An 18,522-nucleotide genomic window follows, 5' to 3' on the forward strand; every position below is an offset into this window, starting at 1 on the left:
CGGAAGAGAAATTTAAATGTGTATTGGGTTTTTAGCGAGGAGCATTATCTCCAAAAACGCAATGAACTCCCATTACTTTTGGCCCTGCTGCCTTGTATCATGAGGAAAGAGTAGAAAATGGATGTGCTCACTAAGTGCCTTTTTACAAAGAGGAAATTGCAGTTATTTGACTCTTCGGCAGCATTCCAAAGAGCATCTTCATTCTAGATATCTTCCTGTTTGTTCTTGGTCTTCATGCACTGTAGCAGGTCCCTTTCTTCTAATCCTCCATCAGCATGTTCAAATGTGTTTATCTTTAAAACCTAATGGTCTCTGGTAGGTCAGTGTGAAGGACAAATATTTGGACAGTTGCACTTCAATATCTCATGAATGATTCATGTTTGCAGAGCAAAACTGACAGACAACTACTTCAAAAGCATGATTTAATTGCAGTGAATTGGAAAATAAACACTTATGTTCTTAAAAAACCCTGCTCTTATTGTTTTAAAGTAAAGGTATGTGGGTGTGACTTGGTTGTTTTGCCTTGTTTTTATGTGTGTGCTCAGCTGGGCCCTCCTGAAGGTGTAAATTGCAGATAGTGCCACACTGATTGCCACGTGCACTAATTGTGTTACAGAGCACCTATGGGAACAGTAGCACTATAAGGAACACATACAAAGAATCTAAACACTGGAACAAAGACACATTTAAGCATGAAAAGGTAAAGAATCTTCACACAATCAAGTCATTGGTGACACTTAAATTGGTATAAAGAAATATATAAACAAAATATGCAAATGTATTAATAAATATACTAATATACATGAGATCCCTCTAAAATATAAAAACACAGATATGTACATCAAAATGAAGATACTGAACACCGCACTGACATGTATTACAGTTAGACGGACTTACAAATATTAAATCACTCACATGCACACCAAAAAAAAGACACCCTGGATGTTGAAAGCATTTCCATACAATTTATTTGTTTTACACTTTCACTCATAGCTTGCAAGGATTTTTTTTTTAATATGGACATGGAAAGCTCCTGCTGACATTTAGCTCTCTCTCCCGTTGCACTGAGCAGCAGGCAGAGAAAAATTGCACGTTAAAAATTCAGACTATGAATTATTAATGGTACAGATTAAACGTGCCAGGACTCACTGTGTTTGTTTTATTTGGACGTAATTATTTAATGGCACCTTGTTAAAAATGATACTGAAGAGAGGAGAGAAGAAAGCACGAGCGGAAGGGAAGGAGAGAAAATGTGAGAAGAGTTTTTGTTTGGACAGTAATTTGTCGTAAAATAATTACAAAGCCCTTAAAACTTCACTTCTTTATGGGAAAAAAAAGGAATTAAGGGTGAGGCCTCATCACACTCGACTGTTTCTTCTTAAGAAGATTCTGTGTCTTGTCTTTTGTTCCCTTTTCTCATTTCATTCATCCTTATCTCTCACACACACAATCATATTTTTTTGCATTAATCTCATCTATGGTGACGGTTTACATGGGTTTGTGGAGAGAGTAGTGGTGCATGGAGGCCACTGTTCCCTATTTAGACCTTCATAGTGACACACACATACTCACACAGACAGACACACACACATTCAGTACAAGCTGCTGCCACCACCCCTCTGCCATCCAAACAAACAGAGTCTGACAGCATAGCTGGTGCCTGGCATGCTTCCTTGCACACACACAAACACGAAGCCTAGCCTTTACAGTAGGGTCGACTCATAGTTTAGGGCTTCAGTAAACTTCTGCTAGAATACTTCATCCTCACTACACACCCACTCATGTAAATCCGTGCAGCAGCTAAATCTGTCCCTCTGGCAACATGTGCCTATGACCCTCTCTATTTTGCCCCTCAAGTCAGACCCATACTGTAAGTACAAACTGGATAAGCAGTAAAATGAAGTACTAATATACAGACTGAAGCAGAAGGACACACAAGAGCATACAAAACTTCTTACAAACTGCTAAACATGTGGCAGATTTGGAAAGTCTCTAAATACATGTTTTGAAATATGGCATCTTTTGCATATTTACTATTTCATTTCTGTTGTTTGCATTATTATTTAGTATTATAAATGTTTTTACTGATTTTGATAAACATATGATCAGTTTGTTTTAGGTTTTGAATTTCAATAAATGCTGTGATCCTTTGCCTCATGAGTATTTTAACAATTAAGATTTTCATGCTGCTTGTGTATTCTTACCTAAAATGTATCATAGACTTTGATCTTCTACATTTTGGTATAGTTAAATACATCTACTTCGACTACTTTACTCACCATGGGTCCATAAACACAGAAAGGCACTTAGCCAGTGTTTCAAATGTTATCTCAGCAATGGTACAATGTTTGCACACTAACGTTTCCTCATCCCTCCAACCACATGGTGACAGACCAAATGAATATTCCCTCTTTGAAGCTTTGCCACTGGATCTACTTGTGTGTGTGCGTGTGTGTGTGTGTGTGTGTTTGTGTGTGTGAATATTTCAGGACATAATCCTATGTATGTGTCTTTGTGTTCTTATGTGTGTTTTCTTTTGTGTGTTTATTTACACTTGTTTGCGAAATGACATGTACGTGTGTTTGTTTGTGTGTGTGTGTGTGTGTGTGTGTTTGTATATGTGTGTGTGTGTAGGCAGCTGAGTGGATGGAAATGTTGTTTATGCAGTTTTATGCAAAGCAATTATGTTGACTTAATTGGGTTTGTTTATAAGGAGAGTGTGCCACCTCCAGTCATGTATTAGTGGTACTGTGGACAGGCACATCACACACACGCACAAACACTTCTCCAAACACCACAAATTTTTCTGGCGTGATTCAATAATGTGAAGTGGTTCCTCCATAATAGGGATTTACACTATATTCACTGGGAGATTTAAGGACATTGTAGCAACAAAACAGTGTTAAAACAGCACTCCAACTGTACAAAATAATGTATCAGTGGGCCAACAATTACTTTTAGTACAGAAAAAAATACTTTTTACATAAAGATAAGTCATGTGCTATAATTTTAAACTAAGTACTGACAATCATCAATGAACACCATCATCATCAATCAATGCATTTTGGAATGTTACCACTTTATACTGAAGCATACATACGCTTATAGTGCGGATTGAAAAATAAACCGGTTTTCTTCTTGTCTATACAGCTCCTCTTTGTCTCAGGTCTGAACCCAAAGATTAACCCAAAAGGTTAATTTGCCATTTCTCTCCTTCCTCTGGGCCAAATCAATCCACAATAGTCTCTGTCTCCCTTTGTCCTAATCAGACCCTCAACTCACTATTGGATTTCAATGGAACAGGCACAGCCCAAAGACCCACACAACCGCCCAATCAATGAACCTCAAATGGCTCTAGTTTTCTATAGGGGATCACTGTGGTTTTAATGCTTGCACAAGGAAGTGGCATAGTGTCCAATGACTTGACATGTCCTCTGGAAGTGCATTTGTCATTTAGTTGATAGTGAATTTAAAAGAACTTCTTGTATAATGATTGTATAGAGCTTTTGGTCTTTCTGTCAAGGCTGAATTTGGCATCGCATCTCCTCTTCTGATTGTTTGATGCTAAAGAAACAATTCCACGGCAGCCTCAGTCAAAATAAAACCTTAAACTTAAAACTGATTCTGTATTGTTTTTCTTTTGTCAGCCAAATGGCAGAAAACTTTTTGAACCTAGTAACTTTTGTTTCATTGAAAAAATGTAGAAAGAAAGACAAAAGTGATTTTTCAGGGCTTTATTGTTACAAGAGTTCCTGCTGTTTCCTTTAATTTCCAAGCAAGGCAGAAAGAAAGAAAATATAAAATCCATTTTCTATTGACCTTGCTTTCATGTACAAAAGGGACTTAAATTAATGCAAAACAATTTCTTTTAATGTAAGAGCTTTTGTTGCAGAGACAGGATTGTACCATTCTAAACCTAAAATGTTTTGGTTCCAAGTGGATATCTGATTCTTTATGTCTTGACTTCATATTGCTATGCAGGTTCAACCATGGCCCCACATAGCTCTGGGAATGGTCCAGATGGAGCCCACCCGCCACTCACTCGTTCACCTATGGCTCAGGATAGAGGTGTGTACTGTATGTGGCACTTGTGTTTGGCGTTGTCTGGTGGAAGAAGTGTGAAGATTGTAAATCTAAAAGGTTCATGTTTTGTAGAGTGGGATAATGTGCATGTGCACATGCTTGTATGTGTTTATGAAATGGGTCTTTAGGTATGTAACAAATAGGTTCCATAAGAAATTTACATTTACCCTTACACAAAGATTAAAAAAGCATTTGTACTTACAAAATCAGACAGTTTGCTTCTTTACATTCCATACTAGTGAGCAGTGCATGAAGATTAGAGACTCTAACAAAAATAAACCAGAAATGGCATGTTAGCAAAGCTCCGAGCACAGCAGTGGAAACAGCTGTAATGAAGGATTTTCTGAAGGAATGTGACAACTTTGAGAACAAGATGATAGCTCACAGATGTAAACAAAGAATTTACCTAGACAATCTTAAAGCATCATTTCCCATTTTCTGTAAGATCATGCTGTTCTGAAATAAGTTTGTTCAGAAATATCACCAGCTTTTTGGTCTTCGTTTTTGCTTTATACTCATAGCAGTTGTGGTATGTGAAAAAGTAATTTCTTAAACACATTGAAACAAACAGTAGGTTGAGCAGGTGAACACACCCACTCACACACACACACACACAATTTCAGCAGTATGTCATTGGTATCCAATTTAGGTCATGGGAAAACTGTGGCTTGGTAAAAATTTAACAGTAAACCTTCAGTTAACATGTGCTGGACTTTGTTCAAGTCAGAATGGTTGTTCTTCTGATAGAGGTACTTTAGTTATGGTCACAACCTGTTGCCAAACACTTGTAACATGAATGCTAACCCACAAGCTAAATGGGAAATTGTTTCCAGCAATTATGGCCACTTCACAACCATCACTAAAAACGGCAGAATTGCTCATTTTAAAAAACAAAACTGCATCCACACAACTTTGCAAAAAACCTGAAAGACTGGGATGTAACCTTAATGGAATAACTGTGATGCTCCCACTCTATCACCCACCGTAGAGCAGTTAAGTCAGAGAGACACAGAGGGAGTGGATGGATGAAGACGGAGAGGGAGGGAGAGGCACTGTAAAAGGTTATTTCCCAACATGATGAAATCAAGCTGGAGATTTAATGCTGCTCTCTAATGCCTGTAAACCTTGAGCCCTCCCCAGCCCTGTCCAGGAAAACACAGCGCCGGTTAACAGGGCGGGCTGTTGTTTTTGCTGTTTTCCTAGCTAGGATTAACCCCCCCACACACACACCCAGCACACACACACCCCACTTTGCTCAAGTGCCTGTCTCCCTAAGAGCCTCTCTCCACTCTTCATTTCCATAAATCCGCTGAATGTCCCTTTTTTTTCCCCACACTTTCTCTTGTGTGCTTCGTCGGCTGCCTGTTGTTGTTGTCCAGCTGAGAGCTTCATTCCCTTTGCCAGAAAGAGAGAAAGGTTTATGCTTGTGTGTGTGTGTGTGTGTGTGTGTGTGTGTGTGTGTGTGTGTGTGTGGAGAGGCAAAGGGAATGAAGCAGGGAGAGAGAAATCCTTGAATGTGTTATTTGCTTTTAGCACTGTCTGCACAATGTTCCTCTCCCCATCCATTTTCCAGGCAATTTAAAGTGCGGTATTACACACTGTATTTTTTTCTCCTCCTCTTCCAGAATCCCCTTACCCTAATGGAAGCAAAACATTACAATAATGTCCTCGCTCCTTAAACCCAGCACTCGCAGCCTAAGCACTTTCAGGCCCCAATCGCTCTTTCCCTCCTACACACACTTTCTCTCTTTCTATTTCTCTTTCTATCTTGGCCTCCGTCTCATTCTCATACACGCACACACTCACATTTAGTATTTATTGCTCTTTTTTTAGTTATCTCTCCCTACACACTCAGGAATACAAATATATGCAGGCATGTATGTGCAAACGAGCATGAGTGAATAAACACAGAATCTTCCTCTTCTCTCTTTATGTTTCTCTCTTAGCAGAAACGGGGAATTATACAAGTGTCAACTTGCACTTTCCAACACTGTTGTTTCTGTAAACCCCCAGCTCACTAAAGAGTCGGTCTGTGCATACTCATACAACAAAGCAGATAGCTATCAAAGTTTACAGTCCAGCAAACCCAATCCATTTACACCTAATCTGCAAAAATGAATTTCCCTTAACACACACACAAATCCACACCCACACGCCCTCTCTTTTCCCATTCGATAGCCATCCAGCGACCTTTCCCTGTTCGTGGTGGATTGGGAGACCTTTCTGTGGGTTTTAAAAGTGAATGGGGCAGCTTGAAAAAGCGAAGCCCAGGCGAGGATTGCTCCAAATGTCAATTTGAATGGTGGAGGCGAGTTTAGGCCTGAGAGGCTTTGACACATCTATTGACAGAACAGCTCAGAATAACACAGTAGCCACGGTCAAATCATCGACTTATTCTGCAGAGAGTGAAGCACATGGTTTGACACATACACATAGACTCAGCTTTCACAGCTACATATATCTTTCAGGCCAGGTGTACACTTGACTTGTGTTTTTGCCACTGATAAGGTTCAATGCATGTTGTATCTATGTGCATGTTTATTTGTACTTAGGGTTCCTTTTACATGTCAGCCTGCCTTTTTTGTGTGTGTGTCTAATACCCGGTCCATGCTGTGTTACTCACTGATGTGTATCTACGAGTAAGAGGAGCCAGTGCCAAGGTGAAAGATTAGGGCTTTCATCAAAATCAAGAGTCTCTTGAATAGATATTCCAATTTGTTTTGCCACAGAATCCTTACACCCGTCCTCCCTCCATCCTTCATACAGCATTTGATTTCACTGAGCAGGTGCTTTCCCTACTGATGGTTTTGGGCATCTTTTAGCTAGGTAAAGTATTGCTTTTTTAATATGTATATATGTATAATATATTTGTTTGTGTGAATTAGGATTTATTGCCAACATGCAGAGGAACCAGGCTGGCTCCCAGTTTGCCTCTCCACAGTCCGGACCTCCAATATCCCCACACCCTTCTCCTGGGGGCCCGTATTCTGGGATGGGTCCCTACCCTCAGAGTGGCCCCACAGGCCCTTATGGACCTCAAGGATCACAATATGGACACCAAGGTGGGAGCCTATGTATCTAAACGGAGTCATAACAATCATTTTAACAGGTACTTCTGACTGTTTGGAGTCTTCTAATCCTCTAATCTAGTCCTCAAAGTCCTCTAATGAGAAAGCCACATTTTTGTCTTTTTTTATGACTGTTGGCCCCTATTTCACAGTCACACTGAGGCTTGACATCAGTGTCACTAGTTTCAAACACAATTTGCTAATGAGGAATACAGAATGAGCCATTTTGAAAGATCTATTTATCCTGGCTCTCTGTAATTTTTTAACTATTTTTCTCCAACAGACACAAATCTCATTGTCTGTCATCCTGTGTGGTGGATCTCATTTTTGGCATTAAATGCTGGACTTTTTAAAGGGTATTCATGAGACACTTAAACCTTGGACAGACCTTTTGGCCCTACTCATGAGGTAGCTCCAGACTGATATTGTCACACTTTTGTATGTATATTTAATTTTGGTAGGACCCAAAAGAGGAGACAGTGAGGGTGGATGTTATGGTTAATGAAGGTTTACTAAAAAAGAGCAAACAATAGAAAATCACTCCATGAGGAGGGCGGGAAAGACACACGTAGTACAAACAGCATAAACCAGGTTAAACAGAAGGAGAACTTAAACAGGCTGGAGATGGGGGATAAACTAAATTATAACTACTTATAACTAAATTATAACTACTACTATTTTATATCTAAAATTAACTAGAAAAGGTAAACCATAGTGTTACTAATTGGAAAACTATTAGGTAAAAGTCCTTAGTGTGATTAATGTGGAAACAACATGTCTATATCTGTCTGTTGCTCCATCATCATCGTGATATTGTTTTCTGAGCAATACCCTCTGGTTCAGTTGGGCATGTGTGTAGGCCTGTTTTATGAGCTAAAGCAATCATCCATCCAAGCTTTTTAGATCCTTGAGAAAGAAAAACAGGACAAAAAATAGAATGTGTCACAGACACATATCAGGAAATCTTTTTGAAAAAGTTTGGATTCCTCTCTATAATTAAGCACTTTCTGTTCGCTTGTTTTCTCCAATGTACGACCCTCGGCCATCCAACAAACGTTGACATCTGCTGTTGTACTTCGTTTTTTTGCCTTTGGCGACACACCAGACGAAACATTATGGTATTTTTTGGTAAATGTGTGTTTTAATGTGTCACCTTGATAAATGCGCCCATCCGTGCGTGTGTTTTCCAAAAATTGCGGCCTCTCTCTTGCATTTGTTAATGTTGATTAATAGCCCTAATGCATTTGGTATTTGGTCTCCCTTCTCCGCCCACTCTTATCTCTTAATGTGACTTTGGCTGGGCTGACAGCCCAGTAAGCAGAGAGGAAAAAGAGAAATAAAGTAAGAAGAGAACGACAGTAAGGCAGAATAGCCTGGAAGAGGTGCTGGAGGCAGATGAGCGTGAAATCTCACTCAGATGACAGGAGAGATGTTCCCGTCAGAAACCGAAAGAACAGCTCAGGCTTGCTGTCTACTCATCACACAAATACAGTGTATATAAGTATGTATACTTTCATTCAAAGCTAATACATTTACATCTGATCTATCTAGCATTAGTAGTACAATTTCATACTGCACCGTAGTGAGAACATAAAAACTGGCACTTGAGTGGGTGCTTTTGTGGGCTAATTGTTCACAGCATATTAAAAAAAATTTCCCCCTATATATATTATTTTGCCATTTTATTTACCTACATACCTGCATATACACACATGCATTTTCTTTATTGACAATACTGAGTCTCTAATGCCATATCCTAAATTGACTCTCACCTCTAATTCTGATGCATTGGTCTGAAGAGTTGTCATAAAAATTCATGATTGGTTCAATATCAAATCAATGCACACTATCTAGATACTACTATGATATAGGATTTCTTAGTTCTGTAAAGTTATCAAATCTGTTATGAGCCAACAAGTCGATTAGTACTTTACCAGCAATGTGCACTTGATTAAGATTGCATTGTTTTTTGCAAGTTGAGCCTAGCTTAGACCTTGGTTCAGTGATCCAAATGTCCAGAAACAGTTGTTTTAGTGAAATGATTCGAAAAGCGTTGTTTTTGATGCAGTGCTGTTTATCCGCAAAAGGGCCCCTTTGAAAGGGTTATTCAAAAATAATGATTTTTTTATACACAGACACTTCTAGGTGAAAAGAAAGAAAGAAGAAAACATAGCTTCCCACACTATACAGTACTGCATATCCCACCTACACCTTTAGCACTGGAAACCATTTACATGCATTTTATTATATAGGCAGAGCCCCAGTTTTCAGAGGGCCCACAAAGGCCTGGTTTGGGTTACCATAGCAGACAGCTGCTGGTCATTGTTGTAATGACAGCCCCACTTGCTTCTCTTCCCTTTTCCTTAGCACATTAACAAATTATTTCGCCATTACCCAACACAGAAATGCATTCCAAGTTGCTGAACTCCACTCTCTTCCTGAACTCTTTTTCCTGGCTAAGATGAGCTGGGAGAACCCAGGTCTTAGACTATTTAGTTGATGTTTTGTTTTGTGTGTGTGCGCAAGGGTGTGTTTGCATGTTTGATTCTAAATCTTAAACAACCATGATTGCCTTGCCAAAACTAAAAGTTAGTAGCTCACTAAAGTACACCAGCACTGCTCTGTTATCATAGGCAAACAACTGTGTTGCAGCTTGTTAAATTGACTCCATCCAACATGTAGTAATGGTGATACATGAGACTTTGGTAGGATATGGCCCTACTACAAACAATACTAAAATATTAAGAACTTATTTCCAAAGATCTTTCATTAGATAATTCAGTTTTATAGACTGTAACCAGGGTTTTTCTTTAAGATTGATGTTCACTTAAACCCTGCCAAAGCTTTTCCCTTTGCTGTTTTCCCACTGTCTAAATGAGAGATCTTGCAGAGAGTGGGCTGCCCAGAATTTCCCAAAAAAAATTAAGCTTTAAATGTTTCCTTTGAAAGCCCTCTTTATCCAAAGTTAAACTGATCTTGCACTGTGTTTTGATATCAGGCTCTCCTAAAGATTCAAATGACTCTAACAACTGTTTTCAAGATGTGCACATGTTACAGAGTCAGCGTGTTGAGAACAGTGGACATACAGACCAAAGAGGGAGAAAGATATCATACCATTACAGGAAAGAGATTTGGAATCTGTCTCAGCTCTGCTCTCTCTCCCACTCATCACATAGCTCCCTTTACCACACTCCCCCCCTTAAGGGTGTTCAGCACTCCAATGGTAATAGCCATGCTCCAGACAGCACTTATAAACCTTGGTGCTTTGCCGAAGCCACAGTGTAATTCAGCCCCCCCCCCCCCCCAAAAAAAAGCCATGACTCAAGCCAGCACCTAGGGGAGGGAGTGGAGTTTTTCTGAGTAAATTGACAGTGTGTGGAGCTCGGCAGCCCCAAGGCACACCCCAGCTCTGGTCAGGCTCAGACACCCTGCCGGGAAGGTGCTGAGGTGGCTGGGAGAGGATGTGGGGGCCTCCGGCAAAAGAAGACGCTGCAAAAAAACTGTCCATCCCAGCAAGTCATACATTTATACTGCAGACTAATACTGAGCTTTAAACCCATATAATGCAAGTAAAGACATTTTTGTGTAAAAGTCTGTACTGATATTATGGACAGTGAACTGATCTGCCTAAATTCAAGATATTTCAGTTGATTAACACACACACAACTAAATCAGTAATCGTGTTTATTGTTAAAGAAACTTGTGCTTCATAAATTGCTACTAAATTTTATTAACTTGCATCAAATGGGAAATATAGAGGGGATGGCATGTTGGGGCACCCATAATAATTTGTAGATAATGTAACTTCTAACTGAAATGGAATGCAATGCATACCACTATGTCGTTTTCTTTTTATTCTGTTATTCATTCCTTTTATTTGTGTTCAGCTACATGTGGATACAGACAGCTTGCTCAAGCTCACTCCCATCCTTGGCAGCTCAATGGCACATTAATGCACCATCATACCTTACTCAACCATAGCCAGGAGAATGACCGCTGCGGCTGTTAGCATTGGTCTAGTCTGCTGAGGAAGCAGTTGACGATAAGCTGCTCGGTCACACTCTAGCTTTCCCGCAGGACTGCAAGGATTAAATCCGGCACAGGATATAGCGTCCACTGAGTGCATGACCATACTGGGAATTTCCATGTAATTGTGAACGAAGCTCCATGAGTTCTCCTTCTTCTTCTCCTCCCCTCAATTGCGCTATAAATACCACCAAGACTCCCCAGAGGCACCAAGTCAGGCAGGAAACCAAGACTAAGCCACAAGGACACAAGAAGGGACAAACAAGAAATGACATCTGCCCTGTCCTCTTTTACTTTTCCCTCCTTTAATTGGTTACCAAAGTTGTATGAATAGCAAAGTAAAGTAAATAATGCACTTTTGTGGATACTGTATGGCATGAGATAAGAATGGACATTATTTTACTGGACAATTTATGTGGTAATTCTTCTTCTAGTTAGGGTTTGTGTAATAAAAAAAACATTAAAGTTAGGTTGAAGCCACCAGCTAGCCACAACAAGCCACTGTCTTAACTTTCCGATCTTACATCTTTTCCGATTGCCATTTTTTAAATCTAATATTAACTATTGTGACTTACTATGCTGAAAATACATATTGTTTGTGAATATAACATTTGGCTATTTCACAAATGAGTTGTAATGAGATCTCAAGATTTTAAGTTAATTTGACAGTGGGTGGCAAAGGACCTGCCACTCCCATGACTTCCAAATTGGCTTTTACAGTGTTTTTGTCCTACGTGTCTCGAAAGACATTTAACTCAATAGCAAGCAATTCATGATGTCAGCTCAGCTATGCAATTTTAAGATCATATGGAGTCATATTTTAATTTCATTTGAATAATAGGGTGTCTGCATAAGCCTATTTAGTGTAGTTCAGTCTGCTTTATACTGTATATGTTATCTGCAGTTATCTCTATTTGCTAGTGTTTTGTCTTTGACCTCTTTGTCTTTGACCAATAATGCAATATATTCATCTAATGTAACCTAAATTACACTTACAGATCCTTAGAAACCATAAGTGTCTTTTATAAAAAGGCCTGGAATCTCAGGGTTGAGCTCTCAGTCTTTAAAAGTGGGTTAGTGTGCTATTTGCCCTTGAAGAAGTGCTTTGGCACATCACCAATCCTTCAGGAAGTGAATCACTCTTGTCAGGATGGAGCAAAATTCTTGTAGGAAAGTTTAGCATTAACCCAGTCCCACAGCTACTCTCCTTTCTTTGTCAGCCGAAGTGAGAATAACCCAAAACTAGAACATTTTGAATGGGAGGTCATCAAGACTGATAAATTCATTCAGTGCTGCGTGTTGACTTAATGAAATATTTTTCTACACGAACATCTTTAGTTAGATTTTGGCTTTGCATCTTACCCCCCAGTAAAGTTGAAAACAGTTTTATGGAAACTTCCAGACACTCACTCCCACTTCTGGGTCTTTTGGCTCATTCGCCGAAATAGAAAAAAAATGTAAATTGTCCAAATGGGCCTGTGTGATATAAACAACTCCCCGGGAGGTGTGCTGGAGCCTCAGTCTGTCACAAGGGCCAAAATCCACAAAGTGTCCACCCAAGCTATTGAGAATGCATGGAAGGCAGCCATGACATGGGGCTCAACAGCTGTCCAGAGAGGGCTGAGAGAGGTCATTCACTGGAGTGTAGCTCATCTGAAGCTAACCATCTAGAGGAAAGAGGCTGCAGGGCACTGTTCCCAAGATTTTCCATAGCATTTTAGGCAGTTGCTTTTGAGTGTAAGAAACAAGGACATTTTTTTAACTGGCCTCAGAAGTATTATGTATGTATTCACCCAAGACAAGCAGATGGACAAACGCACGTACACACACATACACACATGTACTGTGCACCATACATATCTTACTGTGTTTGTTAGTAGGCATCCTTTCTTCCTGAACGCTTCCCTATTATAGCCCCAAAACCCTTGACAGGTGTCAGCCGTACTCAGCTCACCGATTCACCAAAGCCTCCCCAGAAATAATCCGCCTCCTCTTTTCCCATCTCCCACAGTAGATTTCATCACAATTTCTGGACAAATTCAACTGGAGCCTCTGACTTTTATGGGAAAGACTTTTATTTTGATTCAATAATAATCCTATCTTGGGGGGGTGGACAATTGTTCCCCCTCCCTTATATGTCTGCCTCTTTTTCTTCCCCCACCCTCTGCTGCTTCCTCCTGCTCTCTTCCTCTGTTGGACTTGCAGGCTTATGTCATGTGGAAAGTGTCTTCACTGAAGCAGCTCGAGGACACTGAGAAGCCATTTCCATTTTTGGAGTCATATTTTTCTCCCCGTGTGGAATATTGTCATTCAACTTTCTCTCGTTTGAGTGTACAGAAAAGCCTTCAGGTTTTAAAAGGACTTGATCCCCTTTTCCAGACATATTCTCAGAGGATTAAGCAGTGAGGCCCAACTAAAGCACCTTTAATCAAATCAAAATAAATAGCCCCCTTCACAATGGAGGATGCCACATTTTCCATTTCTATTTTGCAGGGGATTTGTCCCAGGAAGCAAATATCACAGTGGAAAAGGCCAAGTGCCTGCATAGGGAATACAATGTGATGTGCTGAGTGTGTGCGGGTGTGTGTAACACTTACATGGACAGAAGGTGTGTTTTCCTGTGTCTGAATGTATATACATGTTGTCTTTGATAGCATTCTGATTCTCTTTCAACTCTTGTTGCAGCTGGTGTTGGAGTTGAGATGGGTTTTTAGAGCCAAAATGGGGGGTTTAAGTGTGCCTTAGGAAAGCTTCTGGCATTGTGGCCGTGTGGTACTACAGGGCAGCAAGAAACCATTTACTGCAGATTAGAGTTCCTCTCAAGTATTTCACAAAGTCAGCCTTAAGCTCGGTAATTGTTCTCAGGGCTGTCCACCACCCAGCTGTGAAAAATGTCGCCAGGACACACCCCACATTGTTTTTCCTCCATCCAATGGAGGTTGTCAGGGTTGCGAATCAGAATTTAGTTCTCCACTTTACATTTCTTATTCCTGTCACTGAATTATTTTATTGATGGAGGAAATAGTTGTATGTGTCACTGTTGTGGGTATAAAAAGTATCACCTGACAAGACGTTGATAAACACGCCATTTCTCTCAAATGAAATGATTCATAGCACCCATCTGCAACTACAGTGTTTCACGGCAGCCATTTTGTGTCGTTTCTGCAAGCAATCTGTCAAATTTAAGAGGGAAGTTAAATGTGACGACATCCCATGTTTTACCTTTTGAGTGACATTGTAGGTATAATACTTTACATTTTTTTAATCAATATTTTTACTACTTGGTATTGGCTGATCCTGATTCCAATATTTATATTTACTTATATCACATGTTTATTACATTTAATTGACATCTGACACATTGTAGTTTTCAGGGTCCAAATACTAGAGGTAAAAAATATAATATTTAAAACATTAAACCAAATGTATCATTCTACATTATTGATATGGATGAAAAGACCAAGTGGGAGAGTATGACTGAAACTGATATGACAGTATGCTACAGTATCACTCATTCTCAGAGAATCTTTCCTTACAAACAATCACACAGTGCAGACACCGACTACAAATAACAGAAACGTTATTTTGTTTTCATTACAGACTTAATGTTCATTAATGAAGGCCAAAACCACCATTGTAACCAGTGAATAGGAAGCTGGGACCTCAATATTTTCTACACTGATGCTTGGTAGATAGGCACTTCACCTATTGCTGCATCCACTTTAGTCATATGTTAATGTCATTCTGAATGACCTTCAGACGAGCATAAGTATGTGGTAAAAGTTTAAAATTTCCCACATTGCGTTAGTTACATGCTCTGTAAAGAAAAGATCACTTACTAACAACCACCTAATATGTGTTTAGCACAGCCCAAGTTTCTCACTGTCATCTATAGCTTCATATTTAGTAGGTCAAACCATGGCTTTAAAAGCTCTTTTAGGTGGGTAAAAAAATCTACATTTTTTAACACAGAACTGAGCTAGCTGACATTGTCTCCCACAAGTTACATTATTCTCTATATGATGCAGGATCCTAGCTGCTCAATAGTCCTGGGCTTTCATTGCTGGATTTTTTTGTTTTATGTTGCACATAATGCTTTCTATTGGTAAAAGGGCTGGACTGCAGGCAGGCCAGGTCAGCAGCTAGACTCTTCTCCTGTGAAGCCATGCTGTTGTAATAGATGCAGTATGTGGTTTAGCATTTTCTTGGTAATATATACAAGGCCTTCCCTGAAAGAGACGTTGTCTGTACTTTTCAGCATCTCTAGTCTGCAGGACACGGCGTCCATCATGGTTTCCAAAGTGAATTTCAAATTTTGACTCATCTGACCACAGAACATTTTTCCATTTTGCCTAAGACCATTTAAAATGAGCTTTGGCCCAGAGAACATGGTGGCGTTTGGTAGCAAATTGTTTTCACAGACAGTGATTTCTGGAAGTGTTCCTGAGCCCATGCAGTAATGTCCAGTAGAAAATCAGGGCTGTGTTTGATGCAGTGCCGTCTGATGCCTGATCTTTTGCCAATTAACCTAATTACTTATCAAATGCTCCTTCATTTGTTTTCAATTTGTGGCAATTAGATTTCCAGCCTTTTGTTGCCCCTCTTCTAACTTTTTGAGATGTGTTGCTGCCATCAAATTCAAAAGGAGCTAATATTGTTCATGAAATGGTAAAATGTCAACATCTGATATGTTGTTTATGTTTTATTATGAATAAAATATGGGTTGATGAGATTTGCAAATCATTGCATTCTGTTTTTATTTACGTTTTCAAATTTTCCAAACTTTTTTGCAATTGGAGTTGTTAAACGATCTTTTAAAATATGCCTGGATAGGTGCAAATACTGATACTTAGTATAGGATCAGGAGCTCTCTAATACTTCACGGAAGTGACTAGGGTATTCGGCACCACACAAAGGCAGGAGTGTCCTTACTCTGGTTTCTCTTCATCACGCTCGGTCTGTTAATACTCATTCTAAATTATTAATGGCATTTATCAGCTCATTCACATGTCGTCTCCTTACAGGTAACTACCCTCGGCCTTCCAACTATGGTGGCAATGCCACCACTAACTACGGTGGACCCAGTCCCAGCATGACAAACAGTTTGGGGATGAATGCCAACAGTCCCATGCATGGACAGGGCCCAGGGCAGCCGTTGCCCTTAGGACGCAGCCATGGCTCAGGCAGCCAGAATAGAGTGTACCCACCCATGGCTCCCAGCTCCCCCAGCATGCCCCAGACAGCTGGGCCAGGGATGGGTCCTCCTTCTTTGGGAAGTTCTAACCGCAAGGCCCAGGAGGCAGCAGCAGCAGCAACCATGCCTGGAACTGCCAACTCAACGCACAACAGGTAACAGCAGAGAAAGTGGGTTTCTTTAGTACATCTTGTATTTTTAAGGATGAACACATTTTTTTGCTGTTCCACCCAACTATGCCATAAGTGAAACAAAGAGAACTGATAAACATACAATTTGTTACTATGCTGCATCAACAGAAATGGCCAAAATACTTTTGTGTTCCAGACTCTTTTAATCGGGAAAATTTGGCATATTAAACAAGGGATCAGTAACTATCTCTCCTTATATTGTGAGTGGCTTCTCTCTGCATGTTGTCTTTGGGAAGGAGATGTGCTTTTTAACACACCTACATAAGAAAATAGTTGTTTTTTTTGTTGTTGTTGTTTTCAAGAGTAATTTTAGACCTGCCACCAAGAGTTTGTTCTCAGGGGTTCCATGTTTCTATGAGCCATTCTGCAGAACTAGCCCCATATTCACACATCTCATAAAGTGTTGGATATTTTGATAGCTGACACTATACACCAATTGCCACTTGTTGCTGAATGAGAGATATTGGATTGTGAGCAGAGTGTATGTGTTGAATACTGCACTGTCATAACAAAAAGAGAGGAGAAGGCAAACCACAGCTTGTACTGTGAAATACCAGAGGCAGAGGTGACATCAGGCACCTTAACACAAATACAAAGCACTTTGATGCTATAAAGGTATATGAGCTTAGGGATATTATTTTTCCATCAGCGTTGGAGCTTTGAATATATGAGCGTTTGTAGCATTGGAGACCACAGATATTGTAGGATTGCGTGGGCAATAAACTTTTGCTGAACCCTGCTAGGGGAACTTGTGAAAATAGGACGTCTTCAGAGAGCAAGGGCGAGTTTGTTTTGCCTAACAATGCATCATGGGAGCACTTTCATGAGCATTCGGCAGGCTGAAGTGTCAGATTACCATTCATCAATATTCATTCCCATTTCCGATAATGTACCAGTCAGAGCGAAGGCTGTAAATCAGTGATGGTTTTTCAGATGAAGCTTCTTTTCTTGTTGGGCATCCATTTACGCTGATCTGCAGGTGTCATGTAAGGTGTCCAGTCCAGATGCAGCCACCCCAGCCCACTTCCATTTCACATTGGCCCGCACCACACTCTGCCTCTGCCTGTCCACCTTCTTCACCACCACCCAGATCTTGTCACCCACCCATCCTGTCACCTTCGCATTCACCGCACCATAGGTAGGTCCCACACCCTCATTAAATGAGCTTGTATTTATGTGTCTGTGTTAGATTTCTAAACTGTATATTGTATAATGTATATTTTCCAGCTTAAAGAGAGCTGAGTGATCATGATGATATTTCTCACAAGCTCCCACTGAGAGCAAAACAAGAGGAGTCCTTATTGTTATTGTTATGGTTCATTGTGATGCCTATCATCATCTTCATCATTGTCACTGTAGTCATCATTATCGTCATCGGCATGTCTTAGTCACTCCCAACAAGTGGACAGAACTCATATAGTGTGATGCATGGACACACACACGCAGATGCACTCACTGCGCTTCATATTGTTGTGTGGTCTGTATGTGTGATTAATTACTTTCAGTCACATGCGTCAGGGGGCCCAGTGCTGCTCACACACACTTACACACACCCAGCATTGCTAATTCTGTCCAAGCCATTAAGAAATGGCTTGGCTGTCAATAAGAAGTGGCATGACATGATCCCCACTGCTGGGACCAATCAGACTGCCTGTCAGTCTCACTTCTCACGTTCACCAGAGGGGTGTCTCTTGCTGTGGCACCAATGTGGTATAAGGCATTCTTCCTCTCTCTCTCTCCCCCTTCTCTATGTTTGTTTACAAAAAAATCCCATTTAAGCTACAAGACAAGTACTGTGAGAGCGTTTTCTTTAGATTTTCTGGTGAAAGTCTGTCTTTTTTCACTTTTCAGATGTAGTGGCTGTTGCTGAAATACTACTGTCTTTATTCAAAACAAACTAAGCTTATTTTGGATATTTACAACAACAAAATACTTCTAAACTAGATGATGTAAAAAATTA

At 40.1% G+C, this 18,522-nt stretch overlaps 1 protein-coding gene across 13 annotated transcripts in view; it reads left to right on the plus strand.

Moving 5' to 3' along the window:
* The window catches only part of LOC137101202 (AT-rich interactive domain-containing protein 1B-like), a 162,476-nt gene that overhangs the window by 118,191 nt on the left and 25,763 nt on the right, over nt 1-18,522 (plus strand). For 8 of the 13 annotated variants that reach the window (XM_067479288.1, XM_067479286.1, XM_067479287.1 and 5 more), the window contains 4 exons: nt 3,982-4,068; nt 6,969-7,145; nt 16,202-16,526; nt 17,542-17,700. In XM_067479288.1, coding sequence (XP_067335389.1) covers nt 3,982-4,068; nt 6,969-7,145; nt 16,202-16,526; nt 17,542-17,700 — 748 coding nt within the window. The remainder of the gene's footprint in view (nt 1-3,981; nt 4,069-6,968; nt 7,146-16,201; nt 16,527-17,541; nt 17,701-18,522) is intronic. The other 5 variants (XM_067479293.1, XM_067479291.1, XM_067479292.1 and 2 more) reach the window with 3 other exon arrangements.

The sequence above is a fragment of the Channa argus genome, chromosome 16, assembly GCF_033026475.1.
Source record: "Channa argus isolate prfri chromosome 16, Channa argus male v1.0, whole genome shotgun sequence".
Taxonomy (NCBI): domain Eukaryota; kingdom Metazoa; phylum Chordata; class Actinopteri; order Anabantiformes; family Channidae; genus Channa; species Channa argus.